The 27,895-nt window shown below is 40.1% G+C and overlaps 1 protein-coding gene across 1 annotated transcript in view; it reads left to right on the top strand.

Moving 5' to 3' along the window:
- LOC141965789 (mucin-5B) overlaps positions 1–27,895 on the top strand; it is a 45,738-nt gene that overhangs the window by 6,747 nt on the left and 11,096 nt on the right. Inside the window, exons 5-33 of the mRNA XM_074917781.1 lie at positions 232–365; positions 768–993; positions 1,743–1,868; positions 2,582–2,699; positions 4,751–4,889; positions 5,491–5,592; positions 6,626–6,695; positions 6,957–7,094; positions 7,788–7,952; positions 8,816–8,910; positions 10,434–10,560; positions 13,653–13,905; positions 14,942–14,994; positions 15,380–15,480; positions 15,774–15,925; positions 17,777–17,915; positions 18,650–18,760; positions 19,529–19,708; positions 20,106–20,342; positions 21,252–21,408; positions 21,595–21,723; positions 22,163–22,247; positions 22,449–22,486; positions 23,548–23,703; positions 24,915–25,007; positions 25,695–25,936; positions 26,413–26,590; positions 26,794–27,035; positions 27,446–27,629. Of these exons, the coding sequence (XP_074773882.1) occupies positions 232–365; positions 768–993; positions 1,743–1,868; positions 2,582–2,699; positions 4,751–4,889; positions 5,491–5,592; positions 6,626–6,695; positions 6,957–7,094; positions 7,788–7,952; positions 8,816–8,910; positions 10,434–10,560; positions 13,653–13,905; positions 14,942–14,994; positions 15,380–15,480; positions 15,774–15,925; positions 17,777–17,915; positions 18,650–18,760; positions 19,529–19,708; positions 20,106–20,342; positions 21,252–21,408; positions 21,595–21,723; positions 22,163–22,247; positions 22,449–22,486; positions 23,548–23,703; positions 24,915–25,007; positions 25,695–25,936; positions 26,413–26,590; positions 26,794–27,035; positions 27,446–27,629 (4,170 nt within the window). The remainder of the gene's footprint in view (positions 1–231; positions 366–767; positions 994–1,742; positions 1,869–2,581; positions 2,700–4,750; positions 4,890–5,490; positions 5,593–6,625; positions 6,696–6,956; positions 7,095–7,787; positions 7,953–8,815; positions 8,911–10,433; positions 10,561–13,652; positions 13,906–14,941; positions 14,995–15,379; positions 15,481–15,773; positions 15,926–17,776; positions 17,916–18,649; positions 18,761–19,528; positions 19,709–20,105; positions 20,343–21,251; positions 21,409–21,594; positions 21,724–22,162; positions 22,248–22,448; positions 22,487–23,547; positions 23,704–24,914; positions 25,008–25,694; positions 25,937–26,412; positions 26,591–26,793; positions 27,036–27,445; positions 27,630–27,895) is intronic.

Genomic DNA, 27,895 nt, shown 5'->3' with positions numbered 1-27,895 from the left:
GTTAAGGGACTCATGCGATTGATACAAGTGTGCAAGATTCCTGGCTTTAGCTCAGCAGAAGTTACATATATGATGCTGACATCCTCTACAATATGGATGCTGTGGTTAAATTGGGGCATTTGCTGAAGAGAATACTGCCTTAGAGCCCAAAGATTAAGTGCATCTTTATAGCCCATTGACTGATCTAAAGAATTGCAGGCAGTTACTCAGATGCCTCCGGGGATTTTGCAGGGTATAAAATGCATCCGAGGCAGTTTGGGAACTTCCACAAAGTAGAGGATCCATCAGAAAAGTGTGCTGATGTGAGTCCAGATGACCACACTGGAAGACATCCTAGGAGGGAAGACAATAGATGCAGTAAATATGTAAGTATAAGTGGCCAAGAAGTATAAACCTTCCTGAACAACAGCCCTGGAGAGGCTGTGTTGAAACAAGCGTTAATTACAGAGCATGCACTGAACAGAATTTTTTGGGAGTCTACCCATGAATCTGAGAAAAATGTTGATCTTTTAGATTAAAGAATATACTATTAAAGTGTTAAAGAAATAGATAATGGGAAAATGCACGACTGAATGACAGTTTACAGTCCAAGAAAAAGGACCTCATGACAGAAAGTAAGAGTGGATAATCTCCCAAGGTCCCTTCCAACCTGAATTATCCTGTAACCCTGGAGTTGCATCATCAAGAATTGGGGTGTGCATCCTTAAACCCGAAAGTTGGTAAAATGACAGGTATTGCTTTTATTGTCATTCTTTTCTTCTTTACAGAAAAAAAAATGCAAGAAACTTATGTCCCGTTTCGGCAATTGCCCCAGAGTCGTTGCATTTGATGACTATGTAGAGACCTGCACTGAAGACATGTGCCACTGTGCAATTAATTCTTCTCACTCTGATTTGGTTTCCAGCTGCATATGCAGCACTTTAAACCAGTATTCTCGAGACTGTGTCCTCAGGAAGGGAGACCCTGGGGAATGGAGAACCAAAGAACTTTGCTGTAAGTAACTACTGCTCTGGAGATTTCTTTCAGGTCAGGCATAAATGTATGTATTCTGATCCCAGCAGAGCAAAACCAGGAGATCTGTTAACTATTGTGAATCAATCTATAGAAGTACTTTGTCCAAAATATTGTTAACGAAAAAGCTCCTACAAATTTAACTTGATTTTGCTCCTTAAATTAGAACTATAACTTAATATTATCCCCCTCCTCCTTATGGCTAAGTTTTCTCCAGTTCTGTTTTGAATTTTACCATGCATTTAACTCATGAATAGCCTTGTTTTAAATGTTGACATCTAGTCAGAAGTCACGGAGAAGTCTAATGTGTTTGTCCTTAGCTTACCCTGTGTTTTCGTACTCAGTAAACCCAGGGGGAAGACTGCAAGTAATTCTCCCAAACTGCTGGTGTGGATTGGGATAGAAAATTAATGCCAGAATGACTGATGCTTCAGGCAAGAACAAACTATTATCCGGTGTTCTGTGCTTGCATCATGACTTCAGCCAACCTTGAGCTAGTAAAATAATGTGAAATAACATATTTTCCAGCAGTACTGTTTTCTCCAAAGATGAAGTAAAAGTGACCATAAAAAGTTCCTTTAGAGGTTAAACAAACATGACACATCTGGATAGAAAGTTTAGCAAACGAGATACAGGGGAAAGGAGGAGGAAGGATTTGGGTGGTGATACAATGATTTGAGGGGTCTTATAAATATATCATTAACATACCCTATTTTCTTTTGGTCTTGCAGATCAGGAATGCCCAGACAACATGGAGTACATGGAATGTGGAAACTCCTGTGCTGACACATGCGCTGACCCAGAAAGAAGCAAGATCTGTAAAGCCCCATGTACAGATGGCTGTTTCTGTCCTCCTGGTAAGGCATTGCGCTTCTTCCAATGGGTCACACACATCAAGGGACAAAGAGGGAGTTTGTTCCCTTTCAGTTAGTGGCATTTTTTTTTTCCTTTAACATTTTACACTAAAACAAATTAATAAACTTTTTTTTCTAGAATGATTTAACAACTTTCTTATTGGAAGATCCAGGTCTCTAAAGAGTCAAGATCCTGACACTGGAGGAGGGAAGGGAAAGGTTTCTGAGGACTAGAGAGAAAAACGGTACAGATGTGGGAAAAGGAGGGTTATTCTCTAGACAGTAAGAATGCAGGTGAAGATGTGTGAAGAGGCGCCTCCCTGTTATGGCGCTGGATCTTGCTGTAGGTGAAGTCACATGTAATAACGCATTGCCAGGTTTGTGCATGTGCAAGTTTGCACAAGAAGTAGAAGCTAAATGGGGGTCTGATCTCTGTTAGATTCACTATTAGAAAAGGATGGAAACTGGCTCACAGTGACAAATTTCAGTAGCATGAAGAGATATTCTTTGGGTTTTGCACCGTTTTCCTATGAGGTCTGGTAAGAAATGTTTCCCATCCATTAACACCCGAAAGGGCCTAGTGTGGTGTTTTCCTTAAAACATATCCCCATCCAGAAATGCTCAATAGTCCAGAGTTTTTTCTTTACTCTAATTTTCCTTGATGGTGTTTCCCAGACTTACCAAAGACGTATTAACTAGCCAATGTGTCTGAACAGGAACCATCCTTGATGACCTCGGTGGCAAAAAATGCATCCCCAGAGACAGCTGCCCCTGTATGTTTCAAGGCAAAGTCTACTCATCTGGAGGGACTTACTCCACTCCCTGCCAAAACTGGTACTGTTGCGGACTTGATTGCACTAACAAGGCAGAGGCATTTATTTCAGAGTGTTCATGAGTTGTATTCTGTTCTTTTATTATTTTTTCCCCCCTTATTACTAACATTTGTCTTTAATAATAATGCAAAACCTGGGTCTGAATTTCAACAGTACATGAAACTTGGGGGAGTCCACAACCTCACATAATTATCACCCTCACTTGGAACTGCCAGCAAAAACTGAGATCAAGATTTCAGAATGCAGAAGAATGAGACTCTTTGATGATTAGTTCAGAGGCACTGGTCCCTAAAGTGAGGCAAGGAGCCATACCATGTTAACCAGTTACAGTTCCAACCACCTCTAGATCTACAAAAGGCTGTTTCAAGTCCTGGATCTCAGAAGTCCTGATCCTTGAGAATGATTTGTTTTAGAAAAAACCCTGTAGCTTGAACCCATCTCCACTCTACACTACTGAAAGGTGATAAGACTTCAGGTATATTATTCTCAAACCAGTTTTATTTCTTACTGTGAGTTATCCAGTGAATGAACAGCTGTATGTGTTATTTGAGCTCCTGTGACACAGCATCATTTCTTGACCATAGCCTAACCTTTACTATAGAGAGGAATGAAATACGCTGTGCATGTCGGGGTAGGCCAGGTGTTCTGCAAACCCCTCTGGATCGAATATTTCCTGCATTTTAAGGTAATACTCCACAAAACCTGCAGTTTTGAGGAACTGAACTTGATTGGCTCTGGATGGTTTCCGTATAGCCACATTCTTACTCCTCACAAAGCCCGAGTTAACATGACTGGGCTGTTCTCTTGTGTGCACTGCTCTAAGAATTCTAACTGCTCATTATCTCAGGTTCTCCACAATTAGCTGCTGAAATGTTGCATCAACAACTTGCTGAACAGTGTCATCAGCAGCTTAAAATGTTGCAAGATCCTGCCTGAAGCAGTTTGTTCTTTCTTTAAAAAGTCAAGTAAATGATTTAGGCCCTGAACAACATTTCTTGCTTAATCAACTCAGTATCCCTCGGAAGGATAATCATATTCTATGATTCTCCTGAAGGATTCTGTGATTCTCTGGCCAATTTCAATTCAAGATGAACTTTTGCTTTTCCAGCTGCATCCCTGCACACCCTGGCAATGCCCTTGTAGTTCTCAGTGGATATTTGTCTGCTTTTCCATCTCTGGTTCACTTCTCTTCTGGTATTGAGCAGACTCAGAAGCTCATAGTTAAGCCAGTGGGGTCTTTTGCTCTACCTACTTCCCTTAACTTTAAAGGGGATGAACTGTTTTTGTGCTTCCAAGTGTGCATTTGTGAAAAACTCTCAGCACTTGCTAACTCCTCTATCCTCCATGGAAACTTCCCACAGAATCCCTCTCAAATGGGCTCTGAGCAAGCTGAAGTTTTCCCTTCTAAAATCTAAAATCCTTGGTCTTAGTACTAACCTGCAGTGTCCTCAGCAGGTTCCCAAACTCCACAATATTGAGATCACTACAGCCAAAGCTATCACTAGCCAAGATACTACAAACCAGGTTTATTTGGTTTGTGTGTAGCAAATCCAGCAGTTCCTCATTCCTGGTTGGCACAGCTAACATTAGTATGAGGAAGCAGTCCTCTAGGCATTCCAGGAATCTGATGGATGACGTGTGAGCTGCTGTATTGTTCTTCAAGCAGACACCTGGACAGTTGAAATCACTCAGAAGAATCAGGTTCTGTTGACCCAAAGCTTGCTTAAGTGACCCAAATATTGCTTTGTTGGCCTTACCATCTTGGTTTGGAGGTCGGTAGTAGATGCTTACTGTAAGATTTCCCTTGGAGGTGACCCCATAGCTAGTTCAAAGCCCAGTGCAGTTAACTCTCTCACTAAGAAGCATTCAACCTTCACACTTTAAGGGACTAATTGAAAGTCTTCCTCTCACAGAGATTTAATAAGCAGCCAAATAACAAGTTAAAAAGACAAAGAGGGTGTCATCTGTGCAGATTGAGATCAAGATGTTGTCTCACCTTTGCTCTTTTAAAGCTATGTTTATTCTAACTGCTCCTTTTTGGGATTTGTACAGTACTTGCAAAGGAGGTCACTGGAGCTGTATCTCTCTGCCCTGTTCCGGAATCTGCAATATAGATGGAGGATTCCATATAACAACGTTCGATAATAAGAGATTCAATTTTCATGGCAACTGCCATTATGTCTTAGCCAAGGTATGAACAATCTCCCGTTTCATTCCTAAATCTCTTGAAGAGCATGAGGCATTAAGCTCTGCTGGAGCTTGATATGGCTTAATTTAATTAAATGGCACCAATCCAGCAAAGCACTTCAACACAGGCTCAGTCTTAAATCCCATAAATTTCCCCATTTGTAATGGATTGCAAGTCAATTGCTTGATGCTTAGCATCAAAGTTTTGCTGCTTCAACATAATTTTACATCTTTGTTTTTTTAATGAATTTGTTTTCTTAGTGGTTGTATTAGCGTAGATTTAAACATTTCTTCTGAAGCTTTCTTCATGTATGACTGTTAAAAAGAAGTGGATGAGCAAAAATTCCTGCAAAAAGGTTGAATTCCACATGACATTCTGGAAATGTGATCTACACAGGTTGATAGCAAGGAAACAGGTGCAGAGGAAAGGCAGTGAACATCATTGATTTTGGCAGTAAAATAAAGCAGTTTGCAGTCAGAGAGTAAATGCCCCAGTTCTTGCATTATTCCATTTCAGCTCTTTAGAGACACATTTTTTCTCTTCTAGCTCACTTCCTCTAACATACTAACAATGCCTGCACATCCCTTTTCTCACACGTTTTCAGAATACTGATGACACGTTTGTGGTGATTGGAGAGATCGTTCAGTGTGGGACATCAAAGACAATGACTTGCTTAAAGAATGTATTAGTCACACTGGGAAGAACTGTAAGTAACTTCCTTTAATTAGTGACACATAATATGACACTTTTATTTAGGTTCAAAGATGGGATTTCTCTAACACTATGGACTCATTTTGATCTGTTGCAGTCCTGAGACTGCAAGATTAATGCCAGCAGATGATGCAGTGCATGTGTTTATTCAGTTTTGTTCTACAAGAGTTCTTTCAAGTTTTTTTGGATTCTGATTTTCCCATTTTCTTTAGAGGTATATGACTAAAAATTATCCCTGTTGACTTTCTCTCTCTTTTTCACGAGTTCGAACTTTTTCACTTGTTTCTTTTTGAAAGATTGATAATTTTATGAGAAAAGATCCCCTTTGTTTACAACTGATCTGAGTTCAGAGGTTTTTCCTAATGCAGTGAGTGAAATAGCAGAATTTTCCAAATGAAAGCCAGAAATTTCTCCTATTGAAGATTATGCCATGATTCAATTAATTCAGCGGAAGATGAGTTAGGGCTGGTATTTTTGCACTCCTAAATATATACAGATACATTCTGTCCAGCTGGTGCTTAACTGGTGCAGTCCTAACCTTGTTAGGAGATCCATCATCTTAATCTCATTCTATAATCAATAAAGATGGAGATCTCCAAAGGACAAGTCGGCCCAAGGTATGACGAGTTCTTCTGGAGGGGCTTGTCTCCCTCCATTGGTTACTGAGGGAGTTTGAGTCGGGTAGCTCTCATTTTGGGATTGTTACATTTCCAATGGGGTGGATCCAAAACTTCACGTAACATCTCACATGTTGTGCTGAAAAAGTTAACTAACCTCTTAGGTATGTGAGAGCACTCAATAAAAACTGTTGCTTATGGAGAGGGTTTTTCATTTTTAACAAAAATGGAATTAAAATGGCCTAGAGATTTGATCTACGTTACAGTATGGCATCCAGACACTGAGCTATATTGACCCCAGGGGTGATCATGTTTTGAAGACGCTACTTCTTAATGCTTAATGAAGTGTTGCTATTATCTGTCTCATGTCATATGCATTCACTACTATGGGCTTTTTCTTTTTCCCTGCAGACTATAAAAATATGTTCCTGTGGAAATATCTACATGAACAATTTCATTGTGAAGCTGCCAGTAAGCAAAGGTAAATGTCCTTCACATCTCCCCCAGACTAGCCTACACCTATTTACACAGGGATTCCTATCCCTTTCTCTGAAAAGCACACGATCCTGCTCATTGTTAGGTCATTTGAATTAGGTGGATACTAGGTCTGGGACTCCGTGGGAATTCCTGCGTTACACTGGATGCACTGGTAAAGAGGAGTTCCTATTTACTCAGCTTCATAAAGATTTGCAGGTGCATGCATCTTTTTTTTTTTTTTTTCTTTTCTTTTTTTCCTCTTTAGATGGCATCACCATCTTCAGACCCTCTACATTTTTCGTCCAAATATTGAGCTCAACTGGAGTGCGGATTCAAGCGCAAATGAAACCTGTAATGCAGCTCTCCATAACAGTTGGTCATTCTTATCAGAATCGCACATCTGGTAGGACATATCATCTTCCTTCAGTTTTCTATTAAATTGAGTTATAGCTGCTTGTCTATCACCTTAAGTGAACAAATTATTTGATTTTATATTGACTTTGGTATGTTAGAGCTAATTCTATAGTCTTCCTGAAACAAAGTGTTGGCTAAACCCTTCAGTTTCCTGAAGAAAATTAGATAATCTCTGTGATGTTTAGTGTGTCTAGGTTTTTTAGACTCTATCTGTAAAAGCAAACCTTCATCAGAGACTTACAAGATGCCAGCTATGCTCTTGTTTTTTCCATCAATCTCCTGTTTACATCATTTAAGCTTTTTGTGCTTCTGTTTGCTATCCCTGTAATGGGATTACATCCTGCCTCTCCAACCCATTTTGGTTTGCTTTTGCAATTTCCTTTGCTTATGATCTTTTCGGGAAGGCACGTGTTTTTGTCTGCCAGTGTTTACTGAAGCACATTTAAGCAGCTTCTAATCTCTGTGCTATCACTAAATGCTACATAATGCAGAAAAAATAATAATTACACTCTAAAGACATGATCCTGTCTGATTTGTGGGAAAATCAGGAAGTCTGACAGAAAACGAGCTTATCTCAGGCAAGGTCCATTATCGAGTTAAGAGTGTTCATCTAGAAGCCATTCCTCTTACACTCACGAATTAATTTCTTTTTTTTTTTTTTTTTTCCTGCTACCCACACAAGGTCTTTGTGGCAATTTCAATAATATCCAAACTGATGACTTCAGAACAGTCACTGGAGCTGTGGAAGATTCAGCTTCTGCTTTTGGTAACTCATGGAAAACTAGAGCCAGCTGTTTTGATGTTGAAGACAGCTTTGAAGATCCTTGTTCAAACAGTGTGGATAGAGGTAGCAGACTTCTTGTCCCTGGATTACTAGTGCTAAATAATTTTCACATGACAGATAACTAAAAAAGCTTTAGAAATCTCACAAGCATCAAAAGCCATCACCATTGAGGCTGTTACTAGAGAGAACACATGGGGTTTTACAGGTGTTCAAGGTGACAGCTTTGCTTTTAAAACAAAGAAACCTTCACTGCTGGAGAAAGACCCAACACCTTCTTCACTGATGACTTGAAAAGCACACACAGCATCAATGAGAACAATTTAGGTTTAAGGCAGAGCATATTTGGTTATCAATATTTGGGCAAGATCTTCATCCAATCTAGGTTGTTACAGATGTACTGAAGTCAAAAGGAGTAAGTTATCAACAGTACTGACTTCAGCAAGCGTTGTACTATACCTGGTGCCCTGTCTGATTTCTCACTTTGGCTGGGTTTGGATATATATAAGATTCAGACTGGTATTCTCTAGGTATTGCCACATGTAATTAAAGCTGCAACTCAGAGCCACACAGCTTACTGATTATTACATGCTTGGTATTATTGCTTGACTATAAAGAATTTCCTGACTGCAAAGAAACAGGAAAGTTTGATGGAGAATAATGAAAATGGGAAGTTTTTGCGGATGTTCTGCAAATCCAGACACAGTAATGTGTTAGTACTTGGAAGGTGAAACCTTTCTCTTAGGGAGATGGCTGTTCACCCATCCAACTGTATTTATCACCTTGATATGTTATTGCCCTGTATTTCCTTCTGGCGTTATCTGAACACTTCAAGACATTCTAGTTCTGTGTGATACCTGAAGAATATTGGTTCAGATATTAATGTGGTTTAAGTGACTATGGACAATGATATTTTTTTCCCGCTTCAGAAAAATTTGCCCAGCACTGGTGTGCTCTTCTGTCTAACACAAGCAGTGTGTTTGCTGCCTGCCACTCTGTTGTAGACACTTCTGTGTACATCAAGGTAAGGCACTGGTTCAAATGGGTGGTTTAATCTAGTTGAGAGACTGATCTGCCACGAAGGTAGTCTGGCCTAAGGCAGTGAAATAGGTTACAGTAATGCCTTTTTACAAAGAAGTTCACTGATGCTGATGAGAAAAATAGCAAAATGAAAGTTTATGCAAGATACGATGGACCTTTTTGGCTGCAGCCCTGAAAACGTCAAGTGACTGCCATCACTGACAGTTCTGTTGCATGATCCAGAAGCAGAAAAAAATGGGTTTACTGTTCTTGAAAACTGTTCACTCTTTCAAAGGCCAAATCAGTGTTTCTGCGTGGAATTGAACTGAGATTTTTTTTCAGCTCCATGGATTCCCTCTGACTTGGTTTAAAAGTCACATCTAGGGGGAGAATATATACTAGATTTACATTGTTTATATCCCATTTATTACTGTGGAATCATGTTAGTCTCCTCAAATTTAGAATGCAAGAAGCTGCCCAAAAATACTCTTGGTGTACAGCTCTATAATGCTGCTAAGGAAGTTGGCTGAACTAGAGAGTTGCTGCATTTATATGAATAGTAAAAAGTTTCTGCAAAACCACAGAAAATTCATGTAGGGGGTGTGTGTGTGATACAACTTACTGAGAAAATACCTGGGCCTGAAATTTTATCTAAAATTTAATATGTCTTCAAGCACTTTTAAAAATATGGCTTATGCTTTACCTCTCTCACGCTTCCCTCAGAAAATATGTCTGCTTGAGAATTCATCTTAACTATAAGTAAAATAGGAACTTGCAATTTTCAATTAAGGGAAAGTAAAAACCAGTTTCTTATGGACATGTCTGTTTTTCCCGGTGATCTCATCAGATTTTAAACCATCATTCATGGCAGCATTCTCCACAACATCAGTAACGGCAGGATAAGTCACCACCTATGCAGTATGACCCTACTGCTCTTGAGTGACTGGCTGTATCTGGGTTCTTCCATCCAGCCACACAATTAAAAGAACTTGAGCTTTGAATCTCCTTTATTCTTACCTAACTAGTTCATTAGATGTCATTACATATGATTTCCTATTAAACTGTCTTCTGTTATGCACCTGTCATTTGATTGGGTGTATCTTATCCACACACTCCATAGGTACACAAGTGCCAGTCACCGCTATGCAGTGTTTTCAGTTCTGTATATTTTCAGGTGACATATTTTGACATGTCCTAGATTGTACATCCTCATGAGAAGCTGGTATAGACATTTCTTAGTGCATTGATGAATTATAGGTGCCCTTATTATTCTTATTATTCATCTATTCACCTGTGTTAGGAATAACGTCGTTGCGGTTGCATGACTGTAATTGATTTCTTATTTCTCAGGTTTGCACAGTATTTCATTAGCATACACTTTCTCTTAGAGGTATTACAAATTAAGTTTCATTGGTAATAATGCTTTCTAAAATATATGTATTGGCTGGCTTCTCTTTGAATTGCTATATTTCCCTGTTTCTTTTGTGGACAGGGCATAATAATACCCATGTCCTTTTCTGTTCCTAGAAATGTATGTATGACACCTGCAATGCTGAGAAGAGTGAAGTTGCCCTGTGTAGTGTGCTGTCTACCTACTCCAGAGACTGTGCTACAGCAGGCGTGTCCCTGAAGGGCTGGAGGCAGGGCATCTGTGGTATGCATCCTAAAATACCTTGGGTAGGGATACTGGGATACTGGGGAACAGCTTCAGGAGAGAGCAGCCTGTGGCAGTCTGTATCTTTTGTGCTTAGTCATCAACTTAGTAGGTCTTTGAAAAACAGTGTAACATAGATTTTATAAAAATTTTTTGCCTGCCAAAAGCAGTTCATGTCCACTTAATGCGCTTATGATGCATGTTCCTTGTGTAAAATGCTAGGTGAATTCCGTAGTCAGAGAAGCAAAAGAATATGAAGTGTATTAATCAAATCACAAGAAGGAGTTGCAATTAGGTTAGTTTTGAACACGTGGACCTTGACATGTATTTTAATTCTGATACTTTCTTTGCAGTTTATGTCAGCCCTATTTCCCACGCAAATGGTATCACTCTCATTAACGATATTTTTCCATGTTACAGTAAAATCGTACTGATTTTTAGTAAATATATATTGGTGATAATCTGAGAATGTGGAAGTGTTTAAAGGCATTTTCAGCTCAGGAGTGGCTAACAAATGAATAAAAGTTTCTTGGACACACACATTGTCACTAAATTGTGGGTTCGGAGTCCACATGTGTGTATCTTTAGCACAGCCAGAGTTTATTAGGAGATGGCATCAGAGCTGAGAATAAATCTCACAAGTCCCATCTTCCGAATTTTACTTCAACATTTCCATTTTTCCACTGACAATCAGATAGTTCAAGTGAGATTTGCCTATATCAACATGAAAACAGATGTATTGGTTACTTGACCAATAGCATCTGAATAGGAAACTTAACAACAATTATTTTAATGCAGATTTGATGCAGGTATGATCTATTTAATTGCCTGATTTAGAGGCTAGCTGGGGTATTTAATGGAGACAAACAATGTAACCACTATGGTGCTTTGTCTAAGGCTTTTAAAATTGCAGTAAGAACAATTTAACAAATTTGTGCTGAAATAATTCAAAGGGAACACAGTGTAATCCACAGCAAATTGTCCTATAATCAGAAGATTTATGTACTAGACATAGTCTGTGTTTATTGAAAGCCTTGTTATCAACATAGAATTACTGACATTTTTTATGTCTAAACAAGGCTGGTTTGCAGCATGGGTTAGACTGAAATCTGTGGACTCATGGCTCAGTAGTTCATATTGATCCAAGCAGTACAGTAACCTTGGGAAAAAAAAAAAAACAAAACAAAAAAAACAACACAAACCAAACCACGCTAATGGCTTAATCAGTGCAAATATTTTAGGCCTTATTTAAGAAGAAATAATCTTTTGGGGACATGCCTGTGATAAGATTGAAGGTTGCACTATTCATGAGTGAAAGAATAAATAGGCCTGTGGTCTGTCCCATTGCTGGGGTTGGAAAGGCTCTTCCAGCTCCTGCAGCTGTGTCCAGCTGAGCCGGGCTGCAGGCAGCATCCCAGGCAGGTTATATCCTGAGGGCATGTCTGCCTTGCAGTCAGTAGAGTGTATGAAATCAGTAAATCCTACTAGCTAACTGTTGGCAGTGTGCTTATGTGACCCAATCTTTAGTGGAAGCATGAACCATTATTTGAGTTACTGGTTACCCAGAAGACCACTGGGGTCAGTTCCCTCTGTTAAGTCATGGTACTGGTTTTTTTAGTGCTCCTTGTGCTAGCTAGCTTGAAGCTATATTTGGTATGCTCACGTTCTCTGCATTTGCACCTCCAGCTCTATGTATGCAATCTAAGATTTCAAATCTGTGACCATAAGTAGTACCATCAAATAACCTTTTTCTTACCAGATCTTGCTTTACCAAAATTAATTTTTTTCCTCTATTAAAAATTAAAGGGAGAAAGTAAACACATTATTTTATTGTACAGCTAACAAATGAGACATCCATTCAGGTAAATCTTATGAAAACTCATGTTCAACATCTTTATTAATAACTTCCTTATTTGGCCTTTTTTTATTTACAAATACCAGTTGCTGCATCTTCATTGTATGCCTATAAAGCAGGAGAATATGGCCTGCCCAGTTTATACACAGGGTATTGTGTCTGCTCCAGCTAAGACCAGGAAACCCACCGGATTTTGTTGGTGGAGGTGGTGGAGTTGAACGTGTTCACAAACCTAGAACACTAATTAATCTAAGAACGTGTACTATGGTCATGGACTGGAAAGCCATGCAGAGCTTTGTTTAAGCATGGAACCTGTTGCTGATATGGTGATAACATTGCTGCAAAGTTGATTAGCACAATTACCCATGAACAACCGCCCTGTACTGTCTAGTACATGTGTGTATCTGAAGAACATCTGTGGAGTTATATCTATGGGGGTTAGTTAGTTAGAAAGCAGTCTAGATGACTAGATCCCCAGTTCTTGTTGAATTTCAAAGGAATCTGGATGCCAGGCTTTCTTGAAAACCACAGCCTTAATGTGGCTGATATTTCCTGACATTATTTGATGCTATCCCTATGGATCACTACTGCAGATTCTATGGCAGAGTTTTGAAGGTGTTTTGTGGTAGCCTGTGAAAATTAATCAGCTTTTCACTGTCTTACAGAGTCAGCTGAGCTCTTTAGATTTTGGTATTTAACCATTTGATCCACCCAGAAGTTATAGAAACTGTTGTTTCTTATTTCCCCAGAGGATGACAGCAAGAGTTTTGCTCAAGACACCTATGAAAATTCAAACACACTTTCTTCAGTAGCATCAAGCGATTAGCAGAGTTCCTTGGTACCACCCATTTAACGTCAAAATCTACCCTTTACATTTCTTTAACTATTCCCAGTCAAAGAAATTATTAGTAAAGGACAGAAAATTAATTTTTAACCACAAGGACAAGTCAGAAGCTATTTGTTTCAGTTCTTGGCATAAGAAAGAAATGTTAATTGTACAAATTACAAAATTTTACTGATTCCTTTATTCAGTCAGGATATTCCCTGCTGAGCATTTCAGTATTCAGTGTCACATAGTTTAGGATATGTGAGCAGACCTCACCCAGACCACCGGGAGACAAGATCTTCTAGTTTGAAAAAAGCACATTTATGGGTACCAACATGCAGAAAGCTGCATTAACAGCATGAGTGATGATTGCAGAGAAGGCCATACATCCATTTTATTTCTCTTGCAAAGATCCCTCTGAGGAGTGTCCTGAGACTATGGTTTATAACTATAGTGTGAAGTACTGTAACCAGTCTTGCCGCTCGCTGGACGAACCCGATCCGCTGTGTAAAGTTCAGATCACTCCAATGGAGGGCTGTGGTTGCCCTGAAGGGACCTACCTCAATGACGAGGAGAAATGTGTAACTCCAGATGAATGTCCCTGCTACTACAAAGGCAAGATTGTCCAGCCTGGCAACTCCTTCCAAGAGGACAAACTGATGTGGTAAGCTGCTCTGATGATGCAAAGGCTGCATACCTGGGGGACGTCAGCCCACGCTGGGGAAATCCCTGCTCTAATCCCTGAATGGTATCATTTTACCGTAAAGGAATGATGACAAATTTCTCCTAGATTGCACCAAAGCAAATATTCCCCTGGCAGGAAGTGCAGCCACAGCAAAGGTTAAGATTCTATGTTCCTGGTAGCAAACAAGAACCTGAAAACATGTTAAGTAGAGTAATGTTTGCAATCTATCTCTATGCAGAGTTTATCGTGTGTAAAAAAATTCCTTACACAGTGGGAGGAAGTTTTTTTGAAAACGGGGGACTTGCAGAAGTGTCTGGCTTTGAAATGAAAAACCAAAGTAAAAAAACCACAAACACACTATCCTGCAGACTATTTTAAAATTTAAAATGGTCCAGGAAAAAGCCCCAACATCTCAGTTTTTAAAAGGAGATTTTTAAAAAGAGAGAGAATTTTTGAGGAAAATACTAAAAATAACGTAATTCATTTTCATCTGCAGAGAAAAACAATTGTCATTTTCTCATTTTCCATCAGTTCAGGGCAACAGTGAAAACACACCAGAGGAAGGCTGTTTTTCTCAATTTATTTCTATCTTTAAATATCTACATATTCTCTCTCTCTTTCTTCCAACTCCTTTTTTTTTTTTTTTTTTTTTTTCCTGAAGATACTAGACTATTTTGTAAACACAGATTCACATAGTAATTTAAGAGGTCTCTTATTTAAGAAAGTATAAGATTCATTTCAGGGAGTGCAAAATAAGTGCTTAGAAAAAACTTGATTCAAGGAAAATACACAGTAAACCAGTGGCAGATGAAGGAAAAGCATTTAAGTGCTGGGTGTCTTAATCTTCCTTCTGGGGATCATAATTCATGTCTGTGAACCTGATAGCTGTAGCAAATATTCATTTTGATAGGAATTTGTTAATTTTGTGTTTAGTGAAGCTTTGCAGTGCATTTCTCTCTAGTGAGAGAGAAATGTGCAAAGAGCTGATGTGTTTCATTTTATGGAATCTCTTTAGCAAATGCATTCAAGGAAGATTAGACTGCATTGGAGAAACTGTCCTGGTAAAAGGTAAGATTTTGTTAAATAATGGCATTATGGTGCCAGCTAGTATTTATGATGTTTTTCTGTGTTATCTCTAACTTTCTGTAACATTTTAGTATTCTGCACATTTTTGCTTCTCCCTGAAATACGCTGGTTATTGATAACAGTTGTCTCTGTAAAAATGTCACCGGACTTGCTGAATTCTTTAAATGATGAAGATATTACCCAAAACTTAGAAGGTATCTGTCTCCTTCTCCCCACACTGTTGGTGGGCAGAGCAAAAGCTAATAAAAACTGTAATGGAGAGACACATGCTGACCTCTGAAATGCTCTGCTCCTGTTTACAGTTGCTGATGGCATCCTTATTCCTTTCACTAAATGACCTTTTTAAAATGTTTTCATCCTCCTATAGATTGCCCAGCTCCTATGTATTACTTCAACTGCAGCTCTGCGGGTCTTGGTGCGATTGGATCAGAATGTCAGAAAAGTTGTAAGACGCAGGACATGCACTGTGTAAGGACGTTGCCTCCTGGTGGGAACATGGGATGTGAATGCACATGTATGATTGTCCTTAACAAATGCTGATGGTAACGTTACGCTGTCCACAGACCAACTACTTTACTGATAACACAGCAGCTCAGCCATGTAGCTGTGATACTTGTAGTTTGACTGTCATTAACTTACAGTTATGGGATTTAAAAAGAAAAAAATTCAAAAGTTTGGCACTCAGAGTTAGCGTCTCTGCTGGTTCCCCGTAGTTTTTGTGTATTAATTAGTTGCCTTGCGTTGTGTCTTTATATATGCAGTATGTCACTGAATGTGTTTCTGGCTGCATGTGTCCTGATGGGCTGGTATTGGATGGCAGTGGAGGATGTATTCCCAAAGATCAATGCCCATGTGTCCATGGTGGACACTTTTATAAACCTGGGGAAACCATCAAAGTGGACTGCAACACATGGTATGTTATTCCAGGGAGCCTTTTTTTATTACAAAGGTTGTTAAAATTGTCAGTGCATAGTGCACCCATGGGGCAGGATGCATTTTGAAGCCTTCCTCTTCATCATTAGAGCCATCAGGCCTCTAGTAGAAATAAAAAAGTAAACATGTCCTCTTTACAACATGCTGCATGAACCTGTGCTTAGGGAGAACAAGTACCAAGATCTGACAAACGATTTCCAAGCTCTTCTGCAAACTGCTTCCACACCAGCTTTAGAAGTACCGCCCTCATCCAGGTTGGTCTGTGACTGGTCATTCTACAAGGGGAAATTGAGTCTGTGTCTGTTGGACACAGCTGAACCTCAGAAAGGGATTGAATTTAGAGGAGGAAAAAAATGCAACAATCTTCCAGTGACTTGCAGTGCTTCTGCATGCATGGTTCTCAGATAAGATAACTGAGTGCTCTAGTTGCTCCAATTGCTGGTATAACTCTGCCATAGCCTTCACTGTTACTACTGATCATGGTGGGTAAAATGCCTTGAACCCCTACCAATTATTTAGTGAGGATGAGACTGTATAGTCCTGCCAAGAGGATGCACAGACAATAAGGGGCAGATCACCACTTGTACGGGCAGTCAAGTTTAACACGTGAAGCCAAACCCTGACGAGCAGTTGTTGATATTGCAGAGACCATTAAGAAGTTTAATTGCAGTGAGGGCTTTGTTCTCTTATGAGAACAGGACACACATTGGAAAAAAACCTGCAGTCTCTGTGTCAGGGATATAACTAAAATTTTCTGTCTGTGGTCCCCCTGAACTGGAGGTTAAGTTTGTCAAGGTGTGGTGGGTTGACCTTGGCTGGATGCCAGATGCCCACTAAGCTGCTTTCTCTCTCCCCTTCTCAGCAGGATGGGGTGGGGATGGGGGCAGAAAATAACATGGAAAAAACTTGTGGGTCAAAATAAAAACAGTTTAATAAAACAAAAGAAAAGTTCACACATGAAAACAAAGACCATACACAGACGCAAAAGAAAACAGAAGATTTATTCTCTACTTCCCATCATCAGGCGATGTCTACCACTTCCCAGCAAGTAGGGCTTCAGTATGTATAGCAGTTGCTTCGGAAAAGAAAGGTCACAATACTGAATGCCCCCCCCCCCCTCCTCTTTTCTCTCAGTTTTTATGGCCGAGCAGACATCACACAGTACGGAATATCCCTCTGGTCACTCTGTGCCAGCTGTCCTGGCTGTGTCCCCTCCCAGGATCTTGCCCGCCCCCAGCCCACGGGTGAGGGGGGGCGTTGGAGAGACAGCCCTGCTGCTGTGCGAGCACTGCCCGGCAGCAGCCAGCACCCTGCGGTGTTATCAGCACCTGCCCAGCTGCCCCACGGAGCACGGCGCTGGGAGGGTGCTGCGGGGACAAGGAACTCCACCTCAGCCTGACCCAATCCACAGGGGAAGGCAGCAGTAATATTAGTTCACACCACTGTAGTCAAGAACAGAATGGGCCACATGGTACCTCATGGGTTAATATTCAGAAATGGTTGAAATATTCAATCCTTCAACTTGAATTTACCTCCTAAATCTCCACTGTCTGCTGCCAGGACTTGATTTAAAAGATATGTGAAGGAAAAGATAGAAGAAAAATAGACAAAGTTCAAACGTGTCTCAGTAGTAAACATGGACTTTCTGATTAGTAAGACATCTCATGGCATGGTCTAAAAACAGTTGAGAGGGTAAGCCTGGAAGAGTGAGAGATTGCTTCCTTTGATGTTCTGCAGATTACAAACCTTTGAATTACTCTGCCCCTATTTGGGCTCCAGGAAAAAACACGTTTCATACAAAGACTGTGCTTGTTTGCATTTTGCCTCCCAGCACCTGCAACAAAAGGCAATGGAACTGCACAGACAACCCCTGCAAGGGAACCTGCACTGTGTATGGAAACGGGCACTACATGAGCTTTGATGGGGAGAAGTTTGATTTCCTGGGAGACTGTGACTATATCCTAGCTCAGGTATCTTTTTTTTTTTTTTTTCACTTTCCTATCCATTTCACAGCTTACACTGCAGGCTTCAGTCTGGGTGACTAAAGGGATATTCCATGCAAAATAATCAACACTGGTGAGTAGAACCTACTCCCCTCCTCTTGTACCCAGAGGAGATACGGTGAGATTTTCCATATAAAGGCAATTCACCCTCAGAAGTGACACAAGAGGGCACTGTGTGATCCTAAACGATTAACTCCTGGGCTGGACAGGCCTTTCCTGATATAATTCCAGCATCTGCAAGAGAAAGGAATTGGTGTGGTGTTGAGAAGCTAAATGTTTCTCTCAGCCACCCAATACTGACAGTATTTTTGTTGTGACAGAAGCAGGTAGAGATTAAGGTGTCAGCCTCGTGTATAATAATTCCATGTAATGAGACAGTACTCAGTGAGACATTTTGTCATCCCTAATTTACAGTTTTGCTAATTATAAGAAAAAGTATTTTTGCCTTTCTGACTGTGCAGGAGTGGTGCTATGAAAATCTCGGGTTTTTTCCCTAGTTTTTCTCTGAAACTCCTGGTCAAACATAAACCTGCCACCTGGTCAGCTGCCACCAGATTCTTCAAAAATGCCCAGAGTTTTGGTGAACAAAAAACTGACAAAATAGCAAGAGTCAGATTGGATTCCTTCAGAGCCCCTGAACATGTTTAAGACTGGTCTAGTTGCTTGAAAAGATCTAATACAATGTTATCTATTTTTCTAAGGATTTTTGCCCCAATAACGTGGATGCTGGCACCTTCCGAATTGTAATTCAGAACAACGCTTGTGGGAAGTCACTCTCCATCTGCTCCCTAAAGATCACACTGATTTTTGAGGTTTGTTTAGAATAGGTTATAACCGAGGAGCTACAGTCTTGATTTTGTAGCCATTAGTGTAGTATCCCCTTATATTCCAACTCAGCTGCTGCTAGAGAGTACCTATGGAAAGCAAACAGCCTGAAAGCAGAGGCAGTCATGCTGGGAAAGGTTTTAGGTATTTGCTGTTAACAGGTCTGGACACTTCTGCAGGTGAAGGGATAGATGCAGGGATTCAACAGCACCCTATGCATGTGCATGTGTGTATGTGCATTTACATCTGTGCCATTAGTGGTATAGAAATGATGGTAAAGTTTTTAGAGGAGCATGTTTCTGTACCACGGTATGAGCACAGGGCAGATGTAACTACAGAGGGAAGAGTTTCTTCCCTCCAGCTCAGGCTTAGCATTTCCCCAAAGTGTACACACAGAAAAAAAGATTTCTCCCATAGTGGGGGGTGAGGGGATGGTGAAACAAAGCAGCATGACAAGGGGTGTTCTAGCGTGCCCAGTGGCCTGTGCACTCAGGAGCTGCTGTGCCAGCAGAACAGATTTCATCTAGAATGCAGACAATTTCTGTGGCCATGAGGTAAGGCTTGTCACGCAAGAGCAGACGTTTCCCATTGAACTCAGTGGGTCTCGTCTGTGGCTCACATGTCTGGTGATAGACTAAGATGTAGCGCAAAGACTACAGAAAAATTCAGATGAAGGACAAGAGGCAGAATACCAGTGCTGTTACACAAAGTTTTCTATTCGACTTCCTTCCATGAAATGTATCTGTTCCTTGTAGAGCAGTGAAATCAGGCTCTTGGAAGGAAGAATTCAAGAGATAGCCACTGACCCAGGAGCTAAGAAAAATTACAAGGTGGATCTCAGAGGAGGTTATATTGTGATTGAAACAAATCAAGGGATGAACTTCATGTGGGACCAGAAGACTACTGTTGTTGTTCATGTGGCACCATCTTTCCAGGTAAGTATGAGATGGATTAAGACCTATGATTTTAAACTCAAAGTTATGTATCCAGAACTGAAGTCCCAGTTTGAAAAGCAGGGGGTGGAAAAGTGTTCAGTTTGGTTGACAAAAGGAAGCAAGCAGGTCATGTCTTCTGTTTTATTTCATTGTTCAGTCAGTATGAAACTCTCCAGAATATTTGGAGCTAGAAATGAAGTCAAACACTTTGCAGTATATGAGGGTTAACAGAGTGATCTTATCACTTGAAGTTCAGCTTTTTCTAAGCCATATTTTGATGGCAGCTTAGAAATTTGCAGCTATTTTACCTTGGCCTGTTCTGTAGTGTATTTCTGTCAACCAGTGGGCTTCACTCAAAATAACCAAGCCATTTACTTTGTCAACACAAATTACCCAGGGAAAGGTTTGTGGCCTTTGTGGGGACTTTGATGGCCGCTCAAGGAATGACTTCACAACCAGAGGGCAGTCCATGGAGATGAGCATCCAGGAATTTGGAAATAGCTGGAAAATAACAAGCACCTGCTCAAATCTAAACATGACGGACCTGTGTGCTGATCAACCTTTCAAGTCTGCCCTGGGACAGAAGCACTGCAGCATCATTAAGAGTAACATCTTTGAAGCCTGTCACAGTAAGGTAATCCTGTTCTCTCATCCTCAGTGGTTTCACACGAGGTATTTGATGCTATTATGCAGCACATTTGCACACAAATTTTTAATATTAAAAGCTACTACACGGCATCGTCAAGTACAAGGGCTACCTCTCTCAGCTATACCAGTTGAATACTGTTGCACAGCATTGAGGAAACAACAGTGCCTCTTTTGAGCAACTGAAGACAAAGAGGATAATAGTTGGCTACTTTACTTTTAGAAGTAAAACATTAGGTATCTGTAAAATCTAGATATAAGTTAGCGTAAGACTGTTTGTATGGGTATCCTTGGGAAAATTTATTCAATTTACCTGAAGAGATTAATTATTTGTCTCTTTTTTTAGACAGAAATTGAATTAATGTAAACAGAAACAATGCTACTAGTTCTTAATGAGAATGTCTATGCATAGATTCAGTGCAATTTAATAAGCCATTTTAAAAGCAAACTTGGCTTAATTTCCTTGGTTAGTTCATGTTGGCACAGGTTAAAACACAACAGAAGTGAAGTTCAGTGGAAATAGGATTTCCTTTTATACTCACTTAATCACTGTCTCTCAATGATTAGAGAGTGCACATACCATATAGCTGTGCTAACCCAAAGCAAGGTAGTTCAGTCCTGCAGAAATTACACTGAAAAGACATTTTGGATGTAGATGCCCGTATTACACACATGAGAATGAGAAGATTTAGTCTAATTCTACCAGGCAGGTGAAAATAGAAAACTACCTGTTGTAAAATATGATAGCTCCTTCATGACAAACCCAGTCTGTCACAAACTCGGCCTGGTTCTGCCAAAGAAACTGCCATCTGATGGCAGAAATTCAGAGCCCTTTCTCTCATTAAAACACAGGGCACCAAGTACCTCTGTGGTAACAGATCTGTTGGTATTCTGACAGGTCAACCCCATACCATATTATGAATCTTGTGTTTCTGACTTCTGTGGCTGTGACAGTGTGGGAGACTGTGAGTGCTTTTGTACCTCAGTTGCTGCTTATTCAAGAAGTTGTAGCAGAGCTGGTGTTTGTATTGACTGGAGAACGCCTGCCATTTGCCGTAAGTATTGCACTAAAAATGCACACAGACAAGCAGTGCTCCATGCATTCAGGCACATGGGAGATAAAGAGCAGAATTCTGACATCGCTATGTATGTGTGATTAAACAAACTCTTGTTTACAAGATTTAGAAAATAACCCCTGCCTGGTGTCTGAGAACTGGAGGTTATTTATTCTTCTGTTCCAGCCGTGTTCTGTGATTATTACAATCCACCTGACAAACATGAGTGGTTCTATAAACCCTGCGGAGCCCCTTGTCTAAAGACCTGCAGGAACCCACACGGCAAGTGTGGGAACTTGCTGTACAGTTTAGAAGGTAATTATTTTATTGCTTGACTTCTATGCAGTTTATGGGAGTTGAACATATTTGTCTGGTTTTCAATGTCTTAAGCATCAAGGTTGCTGAAGGGCTACCCGATTTGCCCCAGAAACTCATTGACCATTCATCACCAGGAATTCCCCATGTAATGGTGCCATTAATAGCATAATTTGCCTGTTGCCTTTAAACCTGCGATAGAAAAACAGTCATTCAGTCTAAATTTGCAATGAATCATTATCTACTGACAAACAGTTAATTAAAACTTTTGGGACAGAGGGAAAAAGAGGATGTGGAAAAATAATTGGTAGGGTAAGGAACATTCATCCAGGGACCGCATCCATTTGGGGATTAAATGGATCTGATAGAGGTATTTATGTGTTTTCCCTGGATCTATGTAAAGCAGACTAAGAATGCTTTGTTTACTTTAACTTTCCAGGCTGTTACCCTGAGTGCAGTCCTGACAAGCCATATTTTGATGAGGAGAGTAGGGAGTGCGTCTCCCTCCCCAACTGCACTTCATGGTAGGTCAGTTGATGGTGAGAGAGGTAGAAGAAGACTGGAAAGGACAAGATAGGCAATGTTTGGTTTATGTTCATAGGCAATGGCAGTTATAATTAAATCCTCCAGAAGTAGGCTTTTATGTAAAAGTAGATACCTTGGCGCATATTATTCCACATACTGATTCAAGTCAATAAAACAAGTTTTCTCCTTTTCATCTTCAGCGACCCTGAAGAGAAACTATGTATTGAAGACTCCAAAGGTAACTTTTCACCATCCTCACCTTTCACTGAGTGATAATAGGACTGAAACAACCCAACAACACAGTTACTGCAGGCGTGTTGGTAATAGGACTCCAGCTAGCTAGCTCAGTAGGTGGATGTGTGCACAGATATACTTTGATAAGCAAAATGCAGCCTTTGACCTGAAGAACTATCTAAAGGATAATCACAGAAAGGAAGCAGAGAGGTGCGAAGTGTGGGATTCATCTCACCCAGGTAAATGCCACTTCTCCAGGTTTATACTTCCTTGGTAGTCAGTGAAGATGGACAGAAAGTAGTCTGAAGCAGGCCATTCATGGTACCTGTTTTAATAAGCACTTTTAAAAGAGGACAAATCTTGTAGAGGTGCTATTTCCTGTCTATTAAATTCGTAATAAGCCTAGACAGCTAGCTCATGAGAGACAACTTTGTGTGCCTAAAGGGCACGACTCCTTAAGGTATGATATCAGTTCATTCCCATATCTGGGAGAAACCACATCCCAAAATGCAGGGTGACCCAGCAGACAATACAAAATCAGTTTTGCTAATTTTGTTACAGTAATAGATATATATTCCCTTGGGTTCCTGAGTGCACATTCTCCAAAACCTGGAGGGCTTCTTATAAATTTAAGTGAAATTGTTTATCACTGCATGTTCCTCATTAGTAGATGGAAATGGCTGTGCAACACCTTCTGAGCCAGTGTTTGATCACTCGGCAGGCAGCAATCCCAGTCACATTCCCTGCCAAGAGGGAATGGACCTGTGCTCTGTGCTGTGTGAGGACGGTGCCAGTTCTGATGCTTTCATCAGCCAGTAATTCCTCTATGCATGCTAACTCCAAGAAACACCACCACCAACAACATAAATCCAGCCCACTTTAAATAAATGAGGTAGACTCCCAGTGCAACTTCTCAAGTAGAAACTGAGAAAGTTTTTCAGCCAGGTAATTCATGTTGGATGATCAGTTACAGAAGGGTAAATGGAGAGTTTGGTTTTCTTTTTGTTTGTATTTACGTTACAAGTGTCCCCTGTTACCATGGCATTTGCTTTTTTGGCGCCTCAGATTGCCTTTGCTGCTACAATGGAAAGACCTATGCCTTAAATGAAACTGTATTCAGCCAAGTATATGGGACCGAGTGCGGTGATGCTGTCTGTGGCCCTAACGGAGAGGTCATTAAAACACCCATCCCTTGCAGAACACCATCCACACCAGCACAAGGTACTAGATTTATGAGAGGTTTGGTGGTGACTTTATGAATGTCTGTAATGGTAATGAGATTCCTCCATCTTGGAAAAAAGACTCCTACTGCATGTCTAGGATAAGCACAGAATTTAAGGAAGTTGAAGGTTCAGGAACAAGGGTCTCATGGTGTTGACCAAAAGTGTAATCTGTATAGTTTCTTACTGTCAATGGGGTAAAGAGAGAAGAGATATATTTGGCCACTTTTCAGCACAGCTTTTACAAAAACTTTGGGCATACCACAGTTGACACTGGTGGTGTTAGTCTCAGAATTTTAAAACCTAGTTTAAAAACCTTGGTTTTATCCTTCTTATCACCTATATCACACTGTGGTTCTTATTGTACTGTTTTCTGCATTGGAATAAGTCAGTCTCAAATGGGTCACTGAAGCAAGAAAATAAAACTGCCTTGGCTGTTTACTCCCTTCCCAAAAGAGAAGTTGCAGGGTGAAGGGGATGTGAATGAACTGAAAATAAGATGTAAAGAGAAAGGAAGAAAAGGTGGAATTTTGCCACATGATTATAGCAAAGAAAAATAAGTGCATAAGAAAATGTTTATTATCCCTGTACCAAATTATACAGAGGGGACAAGGAAAATTCAAAGTTATTTTCTCTACTCAAGGGAGTGGAAGAGCTAAAGACTTGATGGTGAGACCATGCGTTTGGTATTTATTAAATGTGTTAACAAGTGGAATAAGAAATATAATGGAGTAATAGGTAGGAAAGGAAGGACTACTGAAAGCAGAGCATAGGGGGCATAGTAAAATGTCTAAACAAACTGTCTGTATTTAAACCAACAGATTCTTCACAACAAGGCATTAAAAGGCAAAATGGAGTGTCACTGGAAATCACTTCTCCAAAGTCAGGTTAAATCCTGCAGGATTAGAAAGTTCAGAGAAAGCTTAAATTGAAATGAATGAGTGATAGTAGAAGGGTGATTTATTGTATTCTATATAGAAAAACTACAAGGGGGAGTGTGTGTACATTATTCTAGTAGCATACAGTGTAATAGAGAGAGTGTATACAAATACAGAGGATGGTTTTAGTGTGTACATGTACAGAATGTGGTGGGGGTATAAAAATGATTAATTTTTTCCTCTTTTTGTTATTGCAGAGAAAGTAATAGATGACGTAGAGCTTGAAAGTAGAGTAGCAGAAGATTTGAATATTAATTTATTTCATTTCCTGCAGAACCACATATGCAACCTGTAACATCTGCACCTCCATCGTCAGTGGTAGCCACTCCCTGCTTCTGCAATGACAATGGACAATTGATACAAATGGGTGAGAAACCAAGCAAATTTTTTTCTGCACCATTGCTGTGGGAAGATGTACTGTTAGATAAAGGTGCTTCAGCAAGTGCTCGTTCAGCTTGCTGCAGTTGCACTTTACCACAAGTTGTTATGACTTTGAACTGTATCACCTTCAGAGCTACAACTCCCCCATACCCTACAACTTTGTCCTGGTTTGGATATCCATGGTGTAAGGAAGCTTATACTAGATGCTACCTTTAGTGGACTCCAGCAAAAACCCTGAATTCCAAACTGCTGAACACGGGCTTGTAATCCACAGTCACATATCAAAAACAAAGGAGGGAAGACTCTTCTTCATCTCTTAGTAGCTCCTGAACTACCTGTCCCCTGCTCTTTGTGAAGACCAGATGCATGCAGTGATGTATTCGGTATTCTCTCCTGTTTTACAATTCCCACTAAATGCATTTAAGAGCAGAATTTCAGACTAGCCACCTGTGGCCTTCCCTCAGCCTTTGCCATTTGGATGAATTGAGCCCTGGTTCAGTCAGTGAATTCAAGGAGTTGCAGGCAGACAGTCACACCTCAATGTGGCCATGGGGTACAGGCAGACACAGTTAGTTAAATGCAGGGCTATGTGTCCAGTCTGTGACCCATAGCCCTGGACAGTTACCAGTTCCATACAGAGTCCTGCACTAACAGTTGGGTTTTGTCCTTGCAGGAGAAAATATTTCTCTGGCAGTGAATGTATCAGGTCATTGTGCTTACTCCATTTGCAATGCATCGTGTCAGATTGAATTAATTTGGGCAGAGTGTAAAACTGGTCATGCTGAGGCCCTCGAGATCTGTGATCCAGACTCCAAAGCCTGTTCACCAGTATCTGCTCCCAGTGCAACAATCCAGGTTCCTGCTTCCACAGAGGCTCCTGTGAGCGATTGTCTTGGGCTCATTCCTCCCAGAAAGGTGGGACAGCCAAAATTTGGTGTACTTTTCTGATGCTGTTAACTGTTGCTATAGCTGGACTGTAGGTGTGGTTGAATTAGATGATTTAGAAGTATACCAGAAGCTCCCAAATAATTGAGGGAATAAGTTGAAGATTATTCTGTTCTCCTAAAACATCTAAATGATTGTGTGTGGGCAGAACTACCTAAGCTGAAAAAAGGCTAGGAAACCACATCTGGCAGTGTTTTATCATCAGAAGTGGTCAGGACCTTAATATTGAGTCCTATGCAAAATATTGTAGAACAGAATTAGATTATCAAGGTTCTGTTGATTATTTTATGTATCATATTGCCAAGTTTCTAGAGAAAGAGTAGATAGCAAATAAAACCATGCTAGACAATTAACTGAATGGAGCGTAGTAGCTGTGTGTGATTTTACAAGTTGTGTTACATTAATTTGTTATGTGCCTCTCCTCTTCTTATTCAATCCATCAATAGTTTAATGAAACATGGAATTTTGGAAACTGCCAGATTGCCACTTGCCTGGGACAAGGAAATAATATTAAACTGTCCAGTATGACTTGCCCTTCTCAGCAACTGAAACTCTGTGTCAATGGTTTCCCATTCACAAAACACTACGATGAAACTGGTTGCTGTGAAGTCTTTGAGTGTCAGTGTAAGTACTGCCGCAGGAGACTTCCTGCAACTCGCGTTACGCCCAGCTGGGCCTCAAGAAACACAAGTCTATATGGTCAACATCTGTATTATGTTCATATTAATTCAGTAAGATGTAATGGAACAGAAATCCCATCTAAAACATTGGCTGTTAAGAGCAGATAGGTGTCCTTACTAGGCTAAATTTTTACCTTTGTCTTCCAGGTATTTGCAGTGGATGGGGAAATGAGCATTATGTGACTTTTGATGGAACATATTATCATTTTAAAGAAAACTGCACCTATGTCCTCGTGAAGTCAATTCATCACAACTTCTGGATTCATATAGACAACTACTACTGTGGTGCCGTTGATGGAGCGATTTGTTCAATGTCCCTTCTCATTTTTCATTCCAACTCTGTTGTTATTCTGACACAAGCAATGGAACACGGAAAAGAAACGAACTTGGTAAAGCATTGTGTTAAAATGAATTGTCAATATTATTTCACTGTAGTTATATTACTCTACTGCCAAATGTCCTGTCAGGACAAAGGATGAAGCTTGTAAAAAATGGAATGGGTAGGAAATGCAATTACATTGCGCTCTCTCTCTCTTTTTTCCTTTGTGTCAACAAAAATTTGTATATTCTAAGAACTTGGGAAATTATCACATAATTTTAAATTGTGTTTTTCTTCCTGACATGAGTATTCAAATATAAATTACAACATATTAAAAAGGAATCATACAGAACTGCTTAAATGACTGAATTTAACAGACTTAATTTGGTGCACCTGAGGTCTGAATTTTTTCTGCTCTGCTTTCCAATCGCACAAACTGGAAGAATGTCCATAGAAACCTTTTGTTTCTCTTATTTTTAGATTTTGTTTAATGATAAGAAAGTTGTTCCAGACATTTCCAAGAATGGTATCACGATAACCAGTTCTGGCCTTTACGTCATAGTTGAAATACCTGAATTAGAAGTCTATGTCTCCTACAGTCGACTTGCATTTTACATAAAACTCCCTTACAGAATGTTTTATAACGGTACCATGGGACTGTGTGGTGAGTGTCCTCATCAGCTGATGGTAACGAATGCAGTAAATTTTCCTCCTTCTTTCTCTCATCCCCTTGTAAACATCTCTAAATGCTTGCAACTCCAATGATTTCTATTGCTCACAAACTTTGATAAATTTATCTCTGTTTGGTGGAAAGATTGTCAGGAGACAGAGCTTTAAGTCACTTTCTTTTGTTCTGTTCACAGTCTGTTGGTGGATGGAGATAGGTTCTTTCTAAACCCTTTCTCTTGGTTATACCTACTCAGTATGGGA

Source organism: Athene noctua, chromosome 14, assembly GCF_965140245.1.
Source record: "Athene noctua chromosome 14, bAthNoc1.hap1.1, whole genome shotgun sequence".
Classification (NCBI taxonomy): Eukaryota; Metazoa; Chordata; class Aves; order Strigiformes; family Strigidae; genus Athene; species Athene noctua.
The sequence above is the reverse complement of the archived record's forward strand: the minus strand, read 5'-3'. Positions and strand labels throughout refer to the sequence as shown.